Source organism: Seriola dumerili, unplaced genomic scaffold, assembly GCF_002260705.1.
Source record: "Seriola dumerili isolate Sdu_G_001 unplaced genomic scaffold, Sdu_1.0 BDQW01000088.1, whole genome shotgun sequence".
NCBI classification, from domain to species: domain Eukaryota; kingdom Metazoa; phylum Chordata; class Actinopteri; order Carangiformes; family Carangidae; genus Seriola; species Seriola dumerili.
In genome coordinates this window covers 5,676,872-5,690,857 of record NW_019174343.1, presented here as the reverse complement: position 1 = coordinate 5,690,857, position 13,986 = coordinate 5,676,872, and the positions used below count along the sequence as shown (strand labels likewise).

At 39.8% G+C, this 13,986-nt stretch overlaps 1 protein-coding gene across 1 annotated transcript in view; it reads left to right on the top strand.

The window, feature by feature from the left end:
* The window catches only part of LOC111221735 (contactin-4-like), a 42,684-nt gene that overhangs the window by 16,415 nt on the left and 12,283 nt on the right, over positions 1-13,986 (top strand). The window contains exons 10-14 of the mRNA XM_022745268.1: positions 70-220; positions 7,401-7,528; positions 8,093-8,265; positions 10,231-10,348; positions 12,868-13,026. Of these exons, the coding sequence (XP_022600989.1) occupies positions 70-220; positions 7,401-7,528; positions 8,093-8,265; positions 10,231-10,348; positions 12,868-13,026 (729 nt within the window). The remainder of the gene's footprint in view (positions 1-69; positions 221-7,400; positions 7,529-8,092; positions 8,266-10,230; positions 10,349-12,867; positions 13,027-13,986) is intronic.

Below are 13,986 nucleotides of genomic sequence, written 5' to 3'. Positions count from 1 at the left end.
TTGACATTTTGGCTGATGCACAGCTGTTGCCCCTCCTCAACGCCAGAATAACATGGGTCTGTTCCTCAGCCTCCCCACCTGACTTCACCCGGCGCCCCGTGAAGAAGTCCACGGTGATCCAGAGGGGGGGCGAGGTGGTCTTAGAGTGTCGCCCCCACGCTTCCCCCAGGGCCACAATCTCCTGGTGGAGAGCGGGCGAACCGCTGAAGGACAGCAAGAGGTAGGGTATTGTACTGTATGCACCACTGCTCCTGCCACTGATGGCATCTGTTAAAGGGTTTATTCTTGTGGCCATGTTCATTTCTAGGACTCATTGTTATTTATGCTTCAGCCCAAGGGGATTTTTGTATGGAGGACTGAAACTGCCAAGATCAAACATAGATAAATAAATAACTCCAAAAATAAATGATATGCCATTAAATGCACCAAAATTAATAAATGCAGGCATTAATAAAGTAACGCATTGTGACATAAACTGATATTTCTGTTTTAAGTTGCCCATTGTTGCTGTACCGTATTTACCGTTATTTTTTATTTATTTATCTATCTATTTATTATTTCCCCTTATTGCATTTCCCCTAAACTTATTTCTTTATTATTTGTCTTTTTACATCTGTGCTTCATAATAGAAATGAGGGGGCTGTGGTTCCAAGTTACATTAGAGAATGATTGACTAATAGTGATCGTGCAGCACCGCCTGATGCACCTATGACACACACCTGCATCTGGAGACGGTGTTTCACTGTCAGGTCAGAGCTGCTGTCGCTGTTCTCGCTGAGGTTTATTGGATTGTTATTTTTTGTCATTGTTTATCATCAGCAGCCAGAGTTTGTTTTACACTCGTTCTACCTGGATCTGACCGAGCCTACAAGCTCTCACAGACACCGGTGTGGCGTGTGTACTGCACTGGACAGTTGAGATTTATTAGGCTGCATTATGATTCTTTATTCATTATAAATGAGGGTGATTTTAAATGTTGCTTACTGTTTATAGCCTACAAGCCGACTATTTACAAAATCAAGGTCTAGTTTGTACTCACAAAATAAAGTTTGTGAAGTGGCTGCGTCATGAGTGGACATGCTGACAGATGTGCCAGCCGACAGTGACTTTCCTCATCACTAAACCATAAGCTTCCCCCTCGCGAAGGTCCTGAGAAAGTGACTCCTGCTCTCTCACCAGATCCGCATATAAAAATATAGGCCTAATGAAAACAGTAAGTGGAAAAAAATAGACTCGCGAATACCATGAAATAGATCCATTGTAATAATTACTATGACCACAGGTGGTACAGCGCTCTATATGACCGCTTTGGCGGTCAGAGGAATAAATGCTCAGAAATATTGCAGGTTTTTTTTAACACCTTCTAGGCTTCAGAAAACATCAAAAACATATATTTAGGAAAAGTCATGGACTGAGAGACTTGTAGTTTTTATTTAAAAAAAGTTATTTGCATAATAAAAACTAGTGTTAAATTACTAATGTTAATATAAAAATCTGGAAATACTGATTTGATGATACATTGCTGCTGTGTGGCGTTCAGCTGTTTTTATTATAACCTGCTGTGAGATTTGTTTACATGCAGCAAGAAAACATATCTACTAATGTCAGGTCAATTCAATAGACAGGCTGATTAAGTTGCTCATCACGGGTTCCAATGTGTTTGTGCCCAGCACAGACTTTCATCTGCTCACTGCTCAGTGACTGTATTGATTTTGGCAGTTTCAGTCCTCCATATTTTGGAAGTCAAGGTTGCATAAAACAGCCTTGTTTGGTCCAAAAAAAGTTTTGTTTTCAGAGAGACACTTTATTCTTCACATAGATACAGATATTGGTTTTCTGCTGACACACAGAGGCTTTGACTGATGCCTTTTTAATGGATGTAAGACCGAGGCCATGATCCTGAGTCTATCAGTTTTATATCTACAGCACAATGTGATTTAGCTGTTTGAAACTTCAAAGCATCCAGTGTCCCACAGTTGCACAGCTCTTCAATGCAGTCAAAGAGCTGAATGTAGAACAGACATCCTGTAGGGTCATCGCTTGTGCAAAAACCACAGAGAAAAACAATCTGACTACATCCTTCACTGAAACTCTACCTCGGGCTACATGACAGACCGCACCATTGCATGATTTAAGGTCTGCGGCAAAATCTACGAACTGAAAGACACAGTTTGTTGTTGCACTCGGCCTTCGCAGAGACTAATGCACACAAAAACAACCAGCAGAGTTGAAACACAGTATGACATCTCCTTTCATTAGTTGTTTTGTGGAAAAGAAGGGCAGGTAAGTGTTCAAGTAGGTTCAGAAAAACAAGGGCTGAGCTGCTAAAAACGGCAAGGAAGTTCCAAAAAGTCTCAAATAGTTATCAGAAAGCTTCAGTTTAGGAGTCATCACAAATCAGTCAATACTGCTTTCGAGTGTGAATCCACCTGCGGTGCTGACGGAAACAAGTCTTACTCTCCCACTCTTGCTCCAGACTCCAAATCTCCTAGAGATGAAATCACTATGCTAGCGTAATGGCACAATATTGGAGCGTTTAGGTTATTTCTCAGAGGAAGGAAGGACAATATTGGCAATCTTGGTGTTTCCCCCCATAAAGCCGATGTTTAATATACCTGCACATTATGAGACATACAAATGAAAGCATGTCTTTTATGTAAAACACCATCAAAAAGCTTTGTCAGTCTCAAACCCTATAATTAACTTAATAGCATCAATCTTCTGAGAGCCAATTTACTCCTCGTGCCATTCAGGCACCGACTTTAGTGACTTACAACAGCATCTCACTGGTGAGAGTTGCAATATAAAGAGGGCAAGAAGAAAAGTAGTCTCTTTATGTCTTTCTGTCTGAAGAGCAGTTTTGCTTCTCAAACTTGGACCTGTATAATTTTCTTTCTCCAATACTGATTTTAACAGCAAGTTTTGTTTTGCGTTTTTTTTTTTTTTTTTTGTGTCTCCTGTGTTTGCTGAGTGAAAACATTTTGTCCACCATGTATAAAGCAAAACCATAGCTGCAAACATGCTGTAAAAATACAGGGAATTTTTACAGCAAGATATTAAAATAGCTCCAACAACTGAAAGCATAATAATGTGCATTAGCAAATAAATGTAATGTAAAGTGAACAGTGAAAAGTCAACATTTAGTCAAAGAGCAGAGGAGTCAGAAGTTTCCTTCTTTTATTAAAGTTGAAACTATCTTAAAGACACACACACACACACACACACACACACACACACACACACACACACACACACCCTTCCCTAGCCCCTTACCCAAACCTTAACCACCATAACTGAATGCCTCACACTCACATTAACCTAAAGCTAATTCTTTAACCTAATCCTAATACTCTAATCCTAAAACCAAGTCTTAAACCTCAAACAGCCATTTCAATTTTTGGGATGCATCATTTTGGTCCCCACATAGCTGTTAGATCCCACAAGTATAGTGGGCTCTTAGTTTTTAGACCATACAGATTTAGTAAAACAAGATTGGCATTTAATTAACTGCCAAATTACAGTTTTGCCAAAGTAATTTTTAATATTATACATGTAAATTAATGTTTATACTAAGCAGTTTCTTAGTTTATTTTCTATTCTATAAATTTCATATATCAGAATTAAAAAGATATTTACATGTCATGATACTTAATGTTTGCCTCCTCAATTGCTTCTGCTTTGAACATCTTTATTTATAAAGTTCATATTCACATCAGATATGCTGATTTCAAATTAAAAAGGTCCAGAAATAGAAAACTTTCTATTTTACAGTTGCTCTGATCAAAGGTTCTGTAAACGATAGTCACTGCCACTAGCTGTCGCACTAGACCACCATCATCTCAAATGCTTTGTTGGCCACACATCTTTCATTGTCTCAGTTCTCAGCAAGTTGTTATGAAGCCCAGTCACAACAATTAGCCTCATGGTAGCATTGCTGAGATATGCTCTGCGGCAATGCTGTTATCAGGCCAGCTAGCGTTAGCAGCATTTGCTCAACAAATTCAGGAGAGGAAGCAAGTTGCAAGTCAAGTTGGAGGCCGTTAGCAGCTCATAGGGCTCTCCATCTTGGTGGAGCCAGACCAGTATTGCCTCTTGTCCACGGTCGGTTGGACTCATGCGCTTGGACCGGCCACACGAATGATACTGAGAGAGCGGTAAAAACTTTATTGGTTTTTTTGACAGTCCCACAGCTGACCAGGATTGGAGCCTGTAGTCCTCATGCTCAGTCCACCTATGATCTGGTCTCATCTCTTTCTTTGTCTGAGGCCTCTTTAGATGAAAACATGGTTTCTTCAGTGGAGGAAATTCTGGAAGGTCGCTTTTACCTGAACGCTGCGTACTGCACTGTGCCATCTGGTGTGTGGGTGGTACCTGTGTGCTTGTAAATGTGGGGAGGACCAACGGTTTAACAGAGGGGGACTCTTATGCACCAACATGCACAGGCACTAACATGCACGCGCTGCCGGACCAGCCACCAAAACAAAGAACACTGAAGCTCTGATTATAAACAGAGGAGGTGTGCCTTTATTCCCCGTCAGGACACCATTGCTCCACTAAATCTTTACATAGAAAATAGTTGTTTGCTGCTATATTAATGTTTAAAATCTCATTTACAGAGCCTTTAAAGAATAATCATTGCCCTGAGCCATTCAGCATGTTGTAAATGTGGTGTATTACAGTGGTAGAACTGGGATTCAGCATCCCGTTTAATAACTCTGGGGATCTTACTAACTTTTCTCTCATAGGACGGCCACTTGATCCACCCACCTGAGTCCTTCTTCACACACCTCTCGGGCTTAACCCATCGACCTAAAAGTACATTCTCATAAAACTTCAAAAAGCCTCTCAGTTCCTGCAAAGTTCATATTGGTAAAATACTAGGTTTTTACCCAAGTGCAGCATCAATCTGGTGAACACAGTTAGTCCTGTGGTAACTGAACTTTCTGAACTGATTTTTCCTCAATCTACTGTCAGGAAAATTGAGTTGAGTGTTGGAGTCTATTGAAGAAAGTTTCTTCTGAATTCCTGAAATTTGCTTCACAAGAAAAAGTTACAAATGGTAAAATTCCTGCTGTAATAGCTGTATCAAGGGCACTTGATATTTCATCCGGTTTCTTTTCTTCAGTACAAATGCTTATGATGAATCTGAAAGTTTTGCTGGGAATTCATTAATACGAGCCCCTTATGTGAATGCAGGAAGATGAACAGTAGTAGCTCACATAAGTTTGCCAGGTGGAGACTTGAGCAGAGTTTTGAATAATAACCTTTTTTGGTTAATACAGCTCACGCTCATTTATTTCAGTGCCAATATATGAGCGAACGATCACAAACATGTATAATGTAAGAAATTGAATTTGTGACTGAAGATGGATTCAAATAAAGAATCTCACTCTGCTGATTATGGAAAAACTAAACTAAAAAAGCTCCTGTATCATGAGCTGTTCATTCTCTTTGGAAATTACCAGCAACTGATTTTCAACTAAATGTACATTACAGTGGTTTGACTTTCGAATTATCTTTATTCATCAAAGGCTAAACTGCAGATGCTAAGATGATTCATGACAATCTGACCAAAATACCCTTTTCGCACTTACACAACACTATGACATATGCTGACTCTAATTTTGCAGTTTTAAGTTGCATGCTGGTTATGTGTCAGATGAAGTGTAAAGTGCGTATCTGCTCTTGCTGTTTGTTTTTTTTTTTCCTTTCTCATTTTCTTTTGGGCTCAGCCTCGGATCAATATGTACATCCAGCTTTCCATAGACTTTCTGTAACTCACTGGAGCTGCCTCAACATGTGACCGGTGGGATTGATTGGTTATCATATTTTCCATGGGCTGGTCATGAGGAAAGGGAGAAAAATTACCTAGGCATTACCCAGGCTGCACATTCGGACAAGAATAGAAATTCGCAGCATGGAACGGAGCTTGTCTACAAAGCAGATAGTTCTTCACGTTTCTATTTGTTTTGCAGCTCATTGCCCCTCAGGTCATGTTCTCAGTGCGCCTCCATCCCTCAGCGCTTGATATTTTTGTCAATAAATCAGCGTAAAGCACCCTGTGTCTGACATGCTCTCTGGGTCTCAGCTCAGCCCAAGTGAATACATATTTATTCTTGGGAGCCAATATGAAATTGTTTGATTTTTGAGCTGGCTGCTCACAGTATTTCTGTTTGATTTGCTGAATCCAAAGGTCACAACAGGAGAGCATTATCTTCCTCGTTTATGCATATGTTTACACGCTTTCCAACTTGCCTGTCCGCAACTACAGTGCTGAGAGAACTATTCCAGGCTAAAATGTGAAGTTTGATAAATAAGGGCATCATTTCCACCGGAGATGTGGGGGGACCTGAGCTTCTCAATTTTTACTATCAGATTTTTCTCGCCCTCATTTTTCTTGTTGATCTTCCAACTAACTCCCTGCGAGCTGGGTTGATAAAGATGTTGACGCACTTATCTGAATTGTAAAGTGTGCTCAGGAACAATGATGCTTTCTCACACGGGCTGCCTTACCTTATTGTTGGCATTTATTGTGACAACATGCAGGCTGAAAGGAAAGGACTACTCAGTGTTTCAGAAAGTATTAAAACTAAAAATGTATTTCAAGTAAAATTGAAATGGTTGATTCAGGCTTCTGAGTGGCAGAGTCATATAACCGCAGGGCGGTAGTTGTAGTTTTGTTATTTTATCATTATTATAGAAAGCACAATTGATAATTGATAATAATTGATAATCATGTAATTGCAGTTCATGAAAGTAAGTCACAAGCTGTTACACCAGTGCAACAACAAGGTCAACATTCCTGTGTGTTACTGTTGCTTTAGTCACGTTTCTTTCGAGAACTCTCATCACACGGCCAGTTTATTTCTCCCGTAAGACCAGCTTGACATTTTGTCAGGCTAGATGCTTCTATATGCATATCTCCATCTTATTGCTTCTCAGAAACGGCTTATAGTGTGTTGATACTATCTCCACATGTTGTGGAGCGATAAGGCTGCAGGTAAAGATCCCATTCAAATTGCCTCTCTGTCGTGCTCCTCTCCTCTTACTCTCGCCGTACTGCCCAGCCCTGGTGGCCTGTTTTGTATCCAATTAATATATGCATTTAAGCTATTGTGCTGTCAATATTATGCTGAGCCTACAGCAAATCTTTTCTGCCTCAGCTAAGATAATTGTTATCTTCTGAGGCGTACTAAACAGACTTTTGGAATAGATTCTGGAGCCTTCATTCAAAATGAAATAAATGGTGGGAAAAAAGTTCAAATGGCTTGAGAAATGAGACCATATCTCAGCCAAGAAATATTTCATTGATTCTTATCGTCACTTTTCATTCAATTAACAACTAAAGAATTGATAAGGAAATGAGAGATGCGCTGTTTCAGTTTTGTCCTTCTCCTCAGACAGACTATCATGGCAGATGGGACTCTGCGTATCACCAACATCTCCAAATCTGATGGAGGCAGATACACATGTGTGGCCAGAAACCATTTTGGAACATCCAGCAGCACAGGGACGCTGGTGGTGAAAGGTATTTCTCTTTCTCCACGACTGTACCTTCTAAGCCAAGGGTTTAAACTTTTGTTAAAGGAAAAAAATACCAGCTCAAGCATGAAATTGATAATGAAATATATAGCCGTTTTATGTTCCCGGCGGTTTGACAGACGTATAAGTCATCCATGGTTTTGTCAGCTGTGAGTTATTGTTCATGTAGCAGAGTGGGACAAACCACCACCGTCTATGGCCGTGAGTGAAGAATATTTTCTCACCAACATTTAATTTAAAAAGAGCTACCGTAGCATTTTCAGATTTGGGTTTTTAAATAATTATGATTATAGCGAGAGAGGGAGAGCCCTTTTTTTCTTTCTAGTTGACATTGTGATTGCAGTATGTTTAATTATTCATTACTGAGTTATGGGAGGCATTCGCTGCCTAAGTGAAGTTATTTAAGGTCACTTAATTACACTGGTCTATTTCATGATTCTGGGCAAATTAAGCTTTATTACCTTCTTCATTTGGCTGGATTTTATTGAAATACAGTGCTACATACAGTAACAAATGATCCTCCTTTTTCCCCTTCCCTGTAATGCTGTAGAACCCACCAGGATCATAGTTCCACCCTTGAGTTTGGACGCCACCGTGGGACAGAGCCTTGTGTTGCCATGTGAAGTGTCCAGTGATTCGTCTCTGAGCCCCATCTTCAAGTGGTTTTTCAACGGCAAAGCCATTGATTTCAGCAGGCAGGAGCACTTTGAAATGATTGGAGGGGTATGTGTAATGTGGATGAGCACTTGTGCTTCGTGATATTAGAAAAAAAAAAATTAAAAATCAGTGCCAAGGATTTGCCCTACATTGTTTTTAAAAGCTACAGCTGATATTGAAGCTCCTGAGAGCTGTGCTTTTCTGCCAGTTAATGCCTATGATAGTCTTTGATAGAGCCGGGAGATGATTTCATTGTGCATTGAATTTCCCTGAATGCCTCTCAACCACCTAATTCTTCATAAAAATCATGGATTCAAAATATTGTATTGGATGGTAACAGGCTTTGTTATACCAGGAGACCCAGTGCAGTTATTCAGCGGAATCTTGCGCGTTCAGCGTCAAACTTCATTCCTTTACCCACCAACAGCTGTCTCCAGTGGTGGAAAACAACCCTCTTTTCTCCTACTGAAGTTAGCAGGCTAACCAGCTAGCCCCGGCCTGTCTCGTCACTTTCCGATAGCGACTGTCTGCCCTGAAGACATAGCTCAGAGGGTGTATTATAACCTTTTGTATTATAAAGACAACGATGTCAAGTTACAACCACCACCACCCGCTCCCGGCAAGAAACCGTGTTCGGAGGCAGAGAAAACTTTAAATATGGAGCTGGAGCCATGAGGTTAGCCGGCTTTCCATGGAGCTTAAAAATAACCTATACCTCCAAACACCTGCAGCTGTCATTAATTCATTAAGCTCGCTAAATTGGTTTGAGTCAGAACAAAAGTGATGTAAAAATGACAGTTTGTGGTTTAAGCTTACTAACTACCTCATGTCTGTCTGTTCAATACAAGGCTACAGGTAGCAGCTTAGTAAAATGTCAATTTATCATTTAATGCTTTAGTTTCTGTACAGATTTAAAAAACAAAATATGATGTGTTAATTAGTTAGATGGGGATGAGCCAGCTGGTTCCCTTTTTCCAGTTTTTATCCAAAGCTAAGCTAACCTGCTACTGGATGTAGCCTTATGCTTAATGGACAGATATAAATGTCAAACTATTTTTTTAATCTTGTCTTTAGTCTTTCACTTCTTTAGTGAGGTACAGATATGCTTGTGCATATTTTTGACTTGCCTCCAGTCTTTATGTTAAGCAAGGCTAACTGCCTCTTGGCTCTAGCCCCGTAACACACAGATATGCGAGTGGTGTTCTTCCCAAAATGCCAAACTGTTCCTTTAAGTATAGCTCAAACTGATTGAATGAGAACATGAGAAGCACAAGGGGAACTCTTGTTTTAAGGTGGGTTTTGTCTTTAAGCCCCTGTGTGAAAATCGTTTGCACTGTGTAATTCAGAGATGCCAGGAGATGTTACTGTGTGTTGGGTCTGAGGGGGAAACCTGTAAACATGGATGACATTTCTCCTGCTCTGAGTTAATCTCACTGTATGAGTAAATCAATCAATTCCTCCCTGAACAAAGGAGCCTAAATTTTTGTGATTACAAGATTCATGCTCCCTCTCGCTGAGCACACCAGGCCCACCTAAGTCGCTGTACAACACTGACATTTGCACAGTGAGTATAATCACAACAGCTGTGTAACTTGCCTTTGCTTTTTACACAAAGGGACTGATTTCTGAATCGCTATATTTTGCTGAAAGAAAACTTTTGAAAATCATCTGTGTGTGTGTGTGTGTGTGCGTGTGTGTGCGTGTGTGTGTGTGTGTGTGTGTGTGTGTGTGTGTGTGTGTGTGTATACACAGCAGTAAAGTGCAGAGCGCAATTCTGACAATTCTTGCTAGAGCTTTTAATCTGAGCTGTAAGGATAAAGTGTAAACAAAGCACTGATCCAAAGAAAAAACAGTTTCAAAACAAGTAATTTTTGTGCATCCTTCCTTACAATAGGATTTGCAGCATGTGACTGAGACAGAAATTTGATGTCTTCCGAGGATTTTCCGTACTTCTTCCTTTGACTTTGCAACTTTTTGTTTTCCTTCCTTCCTCTCCAAGAGGCTTATGCATGTGTGTGTCTTTGTCATTAGGGATTTGCAGGTGACCTGATGGTGAGGAACATTCAGCTGAAGCATTCTGGGAAGTATGTGTGCATGGTACACACTGAAGTCGACACTGTTTCGGCAGCAGCAGACCTAATTGTCAGAGGTATGCCTGTTCCTCCTATCTTACACTGCTTGTCATTTTCTAGCACTCTCTGTGGAGGTTTTCAGATAGAGATGTATCACCACAATGTCGGTTTTCACAGACTGCAGAAAACTGCGTTAATAGACTTACAGACTGACAACCATGAACTTTTTGAAACTAAAGAGAGACATATATGAGGTTAAAGTTTTAGGAATTCATTTAATTCTAGGAGTATCTTGGACCTGCAGCATCCTTTTTATTTAGTTTGTTATTATTTATTTTTATGAACATATATACGTTTTACTTTGGGTATTCCATAAATGTTATATATATGCAACATCACTCTTGAAATTAGTTAGTTAATTAAGTAATTTGTAGATATGTATATGTATGTTTGTATATTACTTCTTTAACTTTAGCATAAGGGCATTCAGTCCCCCTGGTGTGGGTGACAAACTAATGTAAGCCAGTTGCATTTTACCTACTGTAAAGTGTGTTTCTATCCAATTGTTTTTATGCACATTTTCAGTTTGCTCGCAAGAAACTTGGATGGAAATGCTAGAAATTAGAAAAAATCACAAAAAAGTATTTTTTTTATTTCTTGGCTGAGGTAGAAGACTTGGTGTATCGTGTAAGTGCAATGGAAAGAGACTTAGAGAATAAATCCTGACATCTATGAAGTGATTTATTTGACACTAAAGCTTCCGCTCCACTGAAGAGACCAAAAGTTGAGGCAGGCAGAAACATCAGATGTGTGTGGAGTGATGAGGAGACGGTGACCTTCCTCAAATTAACACATGGAACAAACATACTGTAAATGCCACATTTTGCTCTTTTAATTACGTCATCTTGTTGCATCCCCCTCTCGTACGATATTTTAATGGCACCCAAATGGACAGTTAGTGCCACCTGCTGTTTATCTCAATTAACAAACTTCTAATATATAATATTTAATCTAATAATTAATTTGCATTTTTCATTTCTTTTGCCATTTTTCTGCAAATTTTCATTAAAATTTGAGCTTCACTTGGATGGAAAGCTGACCTTAGTCAGCAAACGCCTGACTTTATCCACAACTTCTTCATCTGTGGTGTTGATTTTAAAATTCTTTCACACTTTACTTCTCAGGTGATTTGGTATCGAGATCTGCCTCAACACAGTTTTCTCCATTTTGCATTAGTGAAACAAATAGCCTAGCTTACTGAGAGCAGGGCACGCAATCGGTCACTCCCCACTTAAGTACAATGCACAGCCTGTTGAAATTATACACTATAAAATTTGAATTTGGCATTGATCAGTAATGTGAATCCTTAATTTTTTCTTGTAGTCAAAGGGTATTGAGAATTTTCAAATAAAAACACAGTGACATTTTCTTATTAGAACAACTCCGAGCCACCACTCATGATACTGATGTCCTCTATTTTCTTCTGGGGATTTAGGGATTGGAGATCTTTATATCTACATCCAAAGCTTAAAGTTACGTGGTGTCATTTTAAAGACTCGTAGCAATATGTTAATGTTATATGTTCACAGAGCAGTGTTAAAATGCCGGGTCACTGAAGAAAGAACAACTGGGATGTCCAAACATACCTGTCATTAGCATTTATAAATGTACAATGTGCTATCCGTCAAAATGTTATTGATTATAGATCAGAGGGCTGTGATCCGTCAAAAGCCAATCACAGTTGGTCACAATCACCCATGATTGAAACACATAACTCTAATGGAAGAGAACAGTCTCAGTAATACCGTTGTACTGGCATCAGGAGTCAGATGGTGCAGCTTTCACATACAGATTGTATGTTTCTGTTTGCGTAATCTGAAACCAAGCATGGTTGATACCCAGTGATCTTCTTCCAGCAGCAGGTAGTCCCGCTGAGGGCTCAGTGCTACTTTTACAGATTTGTGGGGCTTAGCAGGAAATCTCATGTCAGTTATCCAAGTCCCGGCCTGATTGTTTGATCTCATTATGCCGCTTTCCCTAATTTCAATGAGATCACCATTGAAAATTCAGCCTTGTTTTTCCAAATCCCTGGTTACTAATGTTGTCTCATGTTAAACACTGAAGGATCTCCTCTCTGTTAGCTAGTTTAGGCAACTCGGCTCCATCAAGACCACATTTTCTTTTTTCTGTCTGGGAGAAGCAGTTTTACCTGACCGTGATTTTTTTTTTTTTTTTTTTTTGTTGAACAGTTTTCATGACCAGGGGATTTACTGTATACTGGGGTGGGGAAACTTCAAGCTAAAGTTAAACTGAAACTATCTGACCTCACGCAAATTTAAGCTGACACATTTGATGGTCTAAATTCCCACTGAACTACACTATTCAGTGTATTGATTAGACAGGCACTCCTAGAGGAGCCCATTATATCTTCACCAGCCCTGAACTGGAGTCGTTAGGTTTGTTATGAATCACTTAACACCTCAGGTGGGGGTCTCACTCTGCCATGCAAGAAGCTAAGCTGAGGTGATTTCATTTGTTTTGGCTGTTGTGCAGTGATGCTGATGTAGACATCTGTCCTTGTTTCCGGGTATTGCAGGACCTCCCGGTGCCCCGGAGGGCCTGGTGGTGACTGACATTACTGACACCACTATGCAACTGTCCTGGAGCTCTGGAACTGACAACCACAGTCCTGTTACCATGTACATGGTGCAGGCCAGGACCCCCTTCTCTATAGGCTGGCAGACTGTGAGAACAGGTAACAGCTGCACCACTATGAAACACTTTATTTTCAATTGGTGTTAGTGAGTACTGAGGAATATCACTGTAATCTGTGAGGCTATGGTCATTTAGGAGACTATGCTCTTTTTCTGAGATGTATTCCATAGATATTCTTATGAATAAAACCCAAAGTTCACAAGTTTAGATAGCAGCACACTCTATAATACAGCACATAATTTACAGTGTAATTTAGGTGTGGGCTGTAATATCAAGTGTTGACTGTTGACAATATATCCATAATATACCCTGTGTGTTTTTCTTAAAAATTGGTAAAAAAAAAAAAAAAAAAAAAACATTGTTACATTGCTTTCCCTAGAAAGTGTGTCTGTCCCAGTCTGTTGGTGACATAAGTATGACGTATTCAAACAGCTACATGTAGTTTGGAGGTAATGTGGACCTGCCATGACCAACCAAGGAAAATAAATGAACTACAAAATAATAATACGAAAATGTAACTAAAACTGCTTTGATGTAAATATGTATGTATCACTACTACACACCACAACAGAGGTCTGGTAGCTCTACCACGTGTCTAACATGACATGTGGAATTCCAGTAGCAATGACACCGCTAACCCAGACAAAATTAGCTCTTCCGAGCTATTAAGAAATTACTTGTCTCAAAAAATCCATGGGCAGCACAGGTTAAAGTAACATTAGCATAAAAAAGTAAAAGTAATATTAGCATACGTGAAAGTTCTGCTGTGTATCTGCTGCACAAGTTAAAAGCACAGAAGCTCAGTCATTCTGGATACTGTCTAGCTTGTAACTACCATGTTATATGCAAGACGTGTTGCATTGGGGCAAAAAACTCAGATACCCGATCTGATCAGGGATCAGTCTGCCACCTTTACCCTGAAACTTTTAAACGCACATGGAAATGATCACCAAAGCACTAATCAAGCAAAATACTTTGCAGGGAGAGGGATTAACTGGAG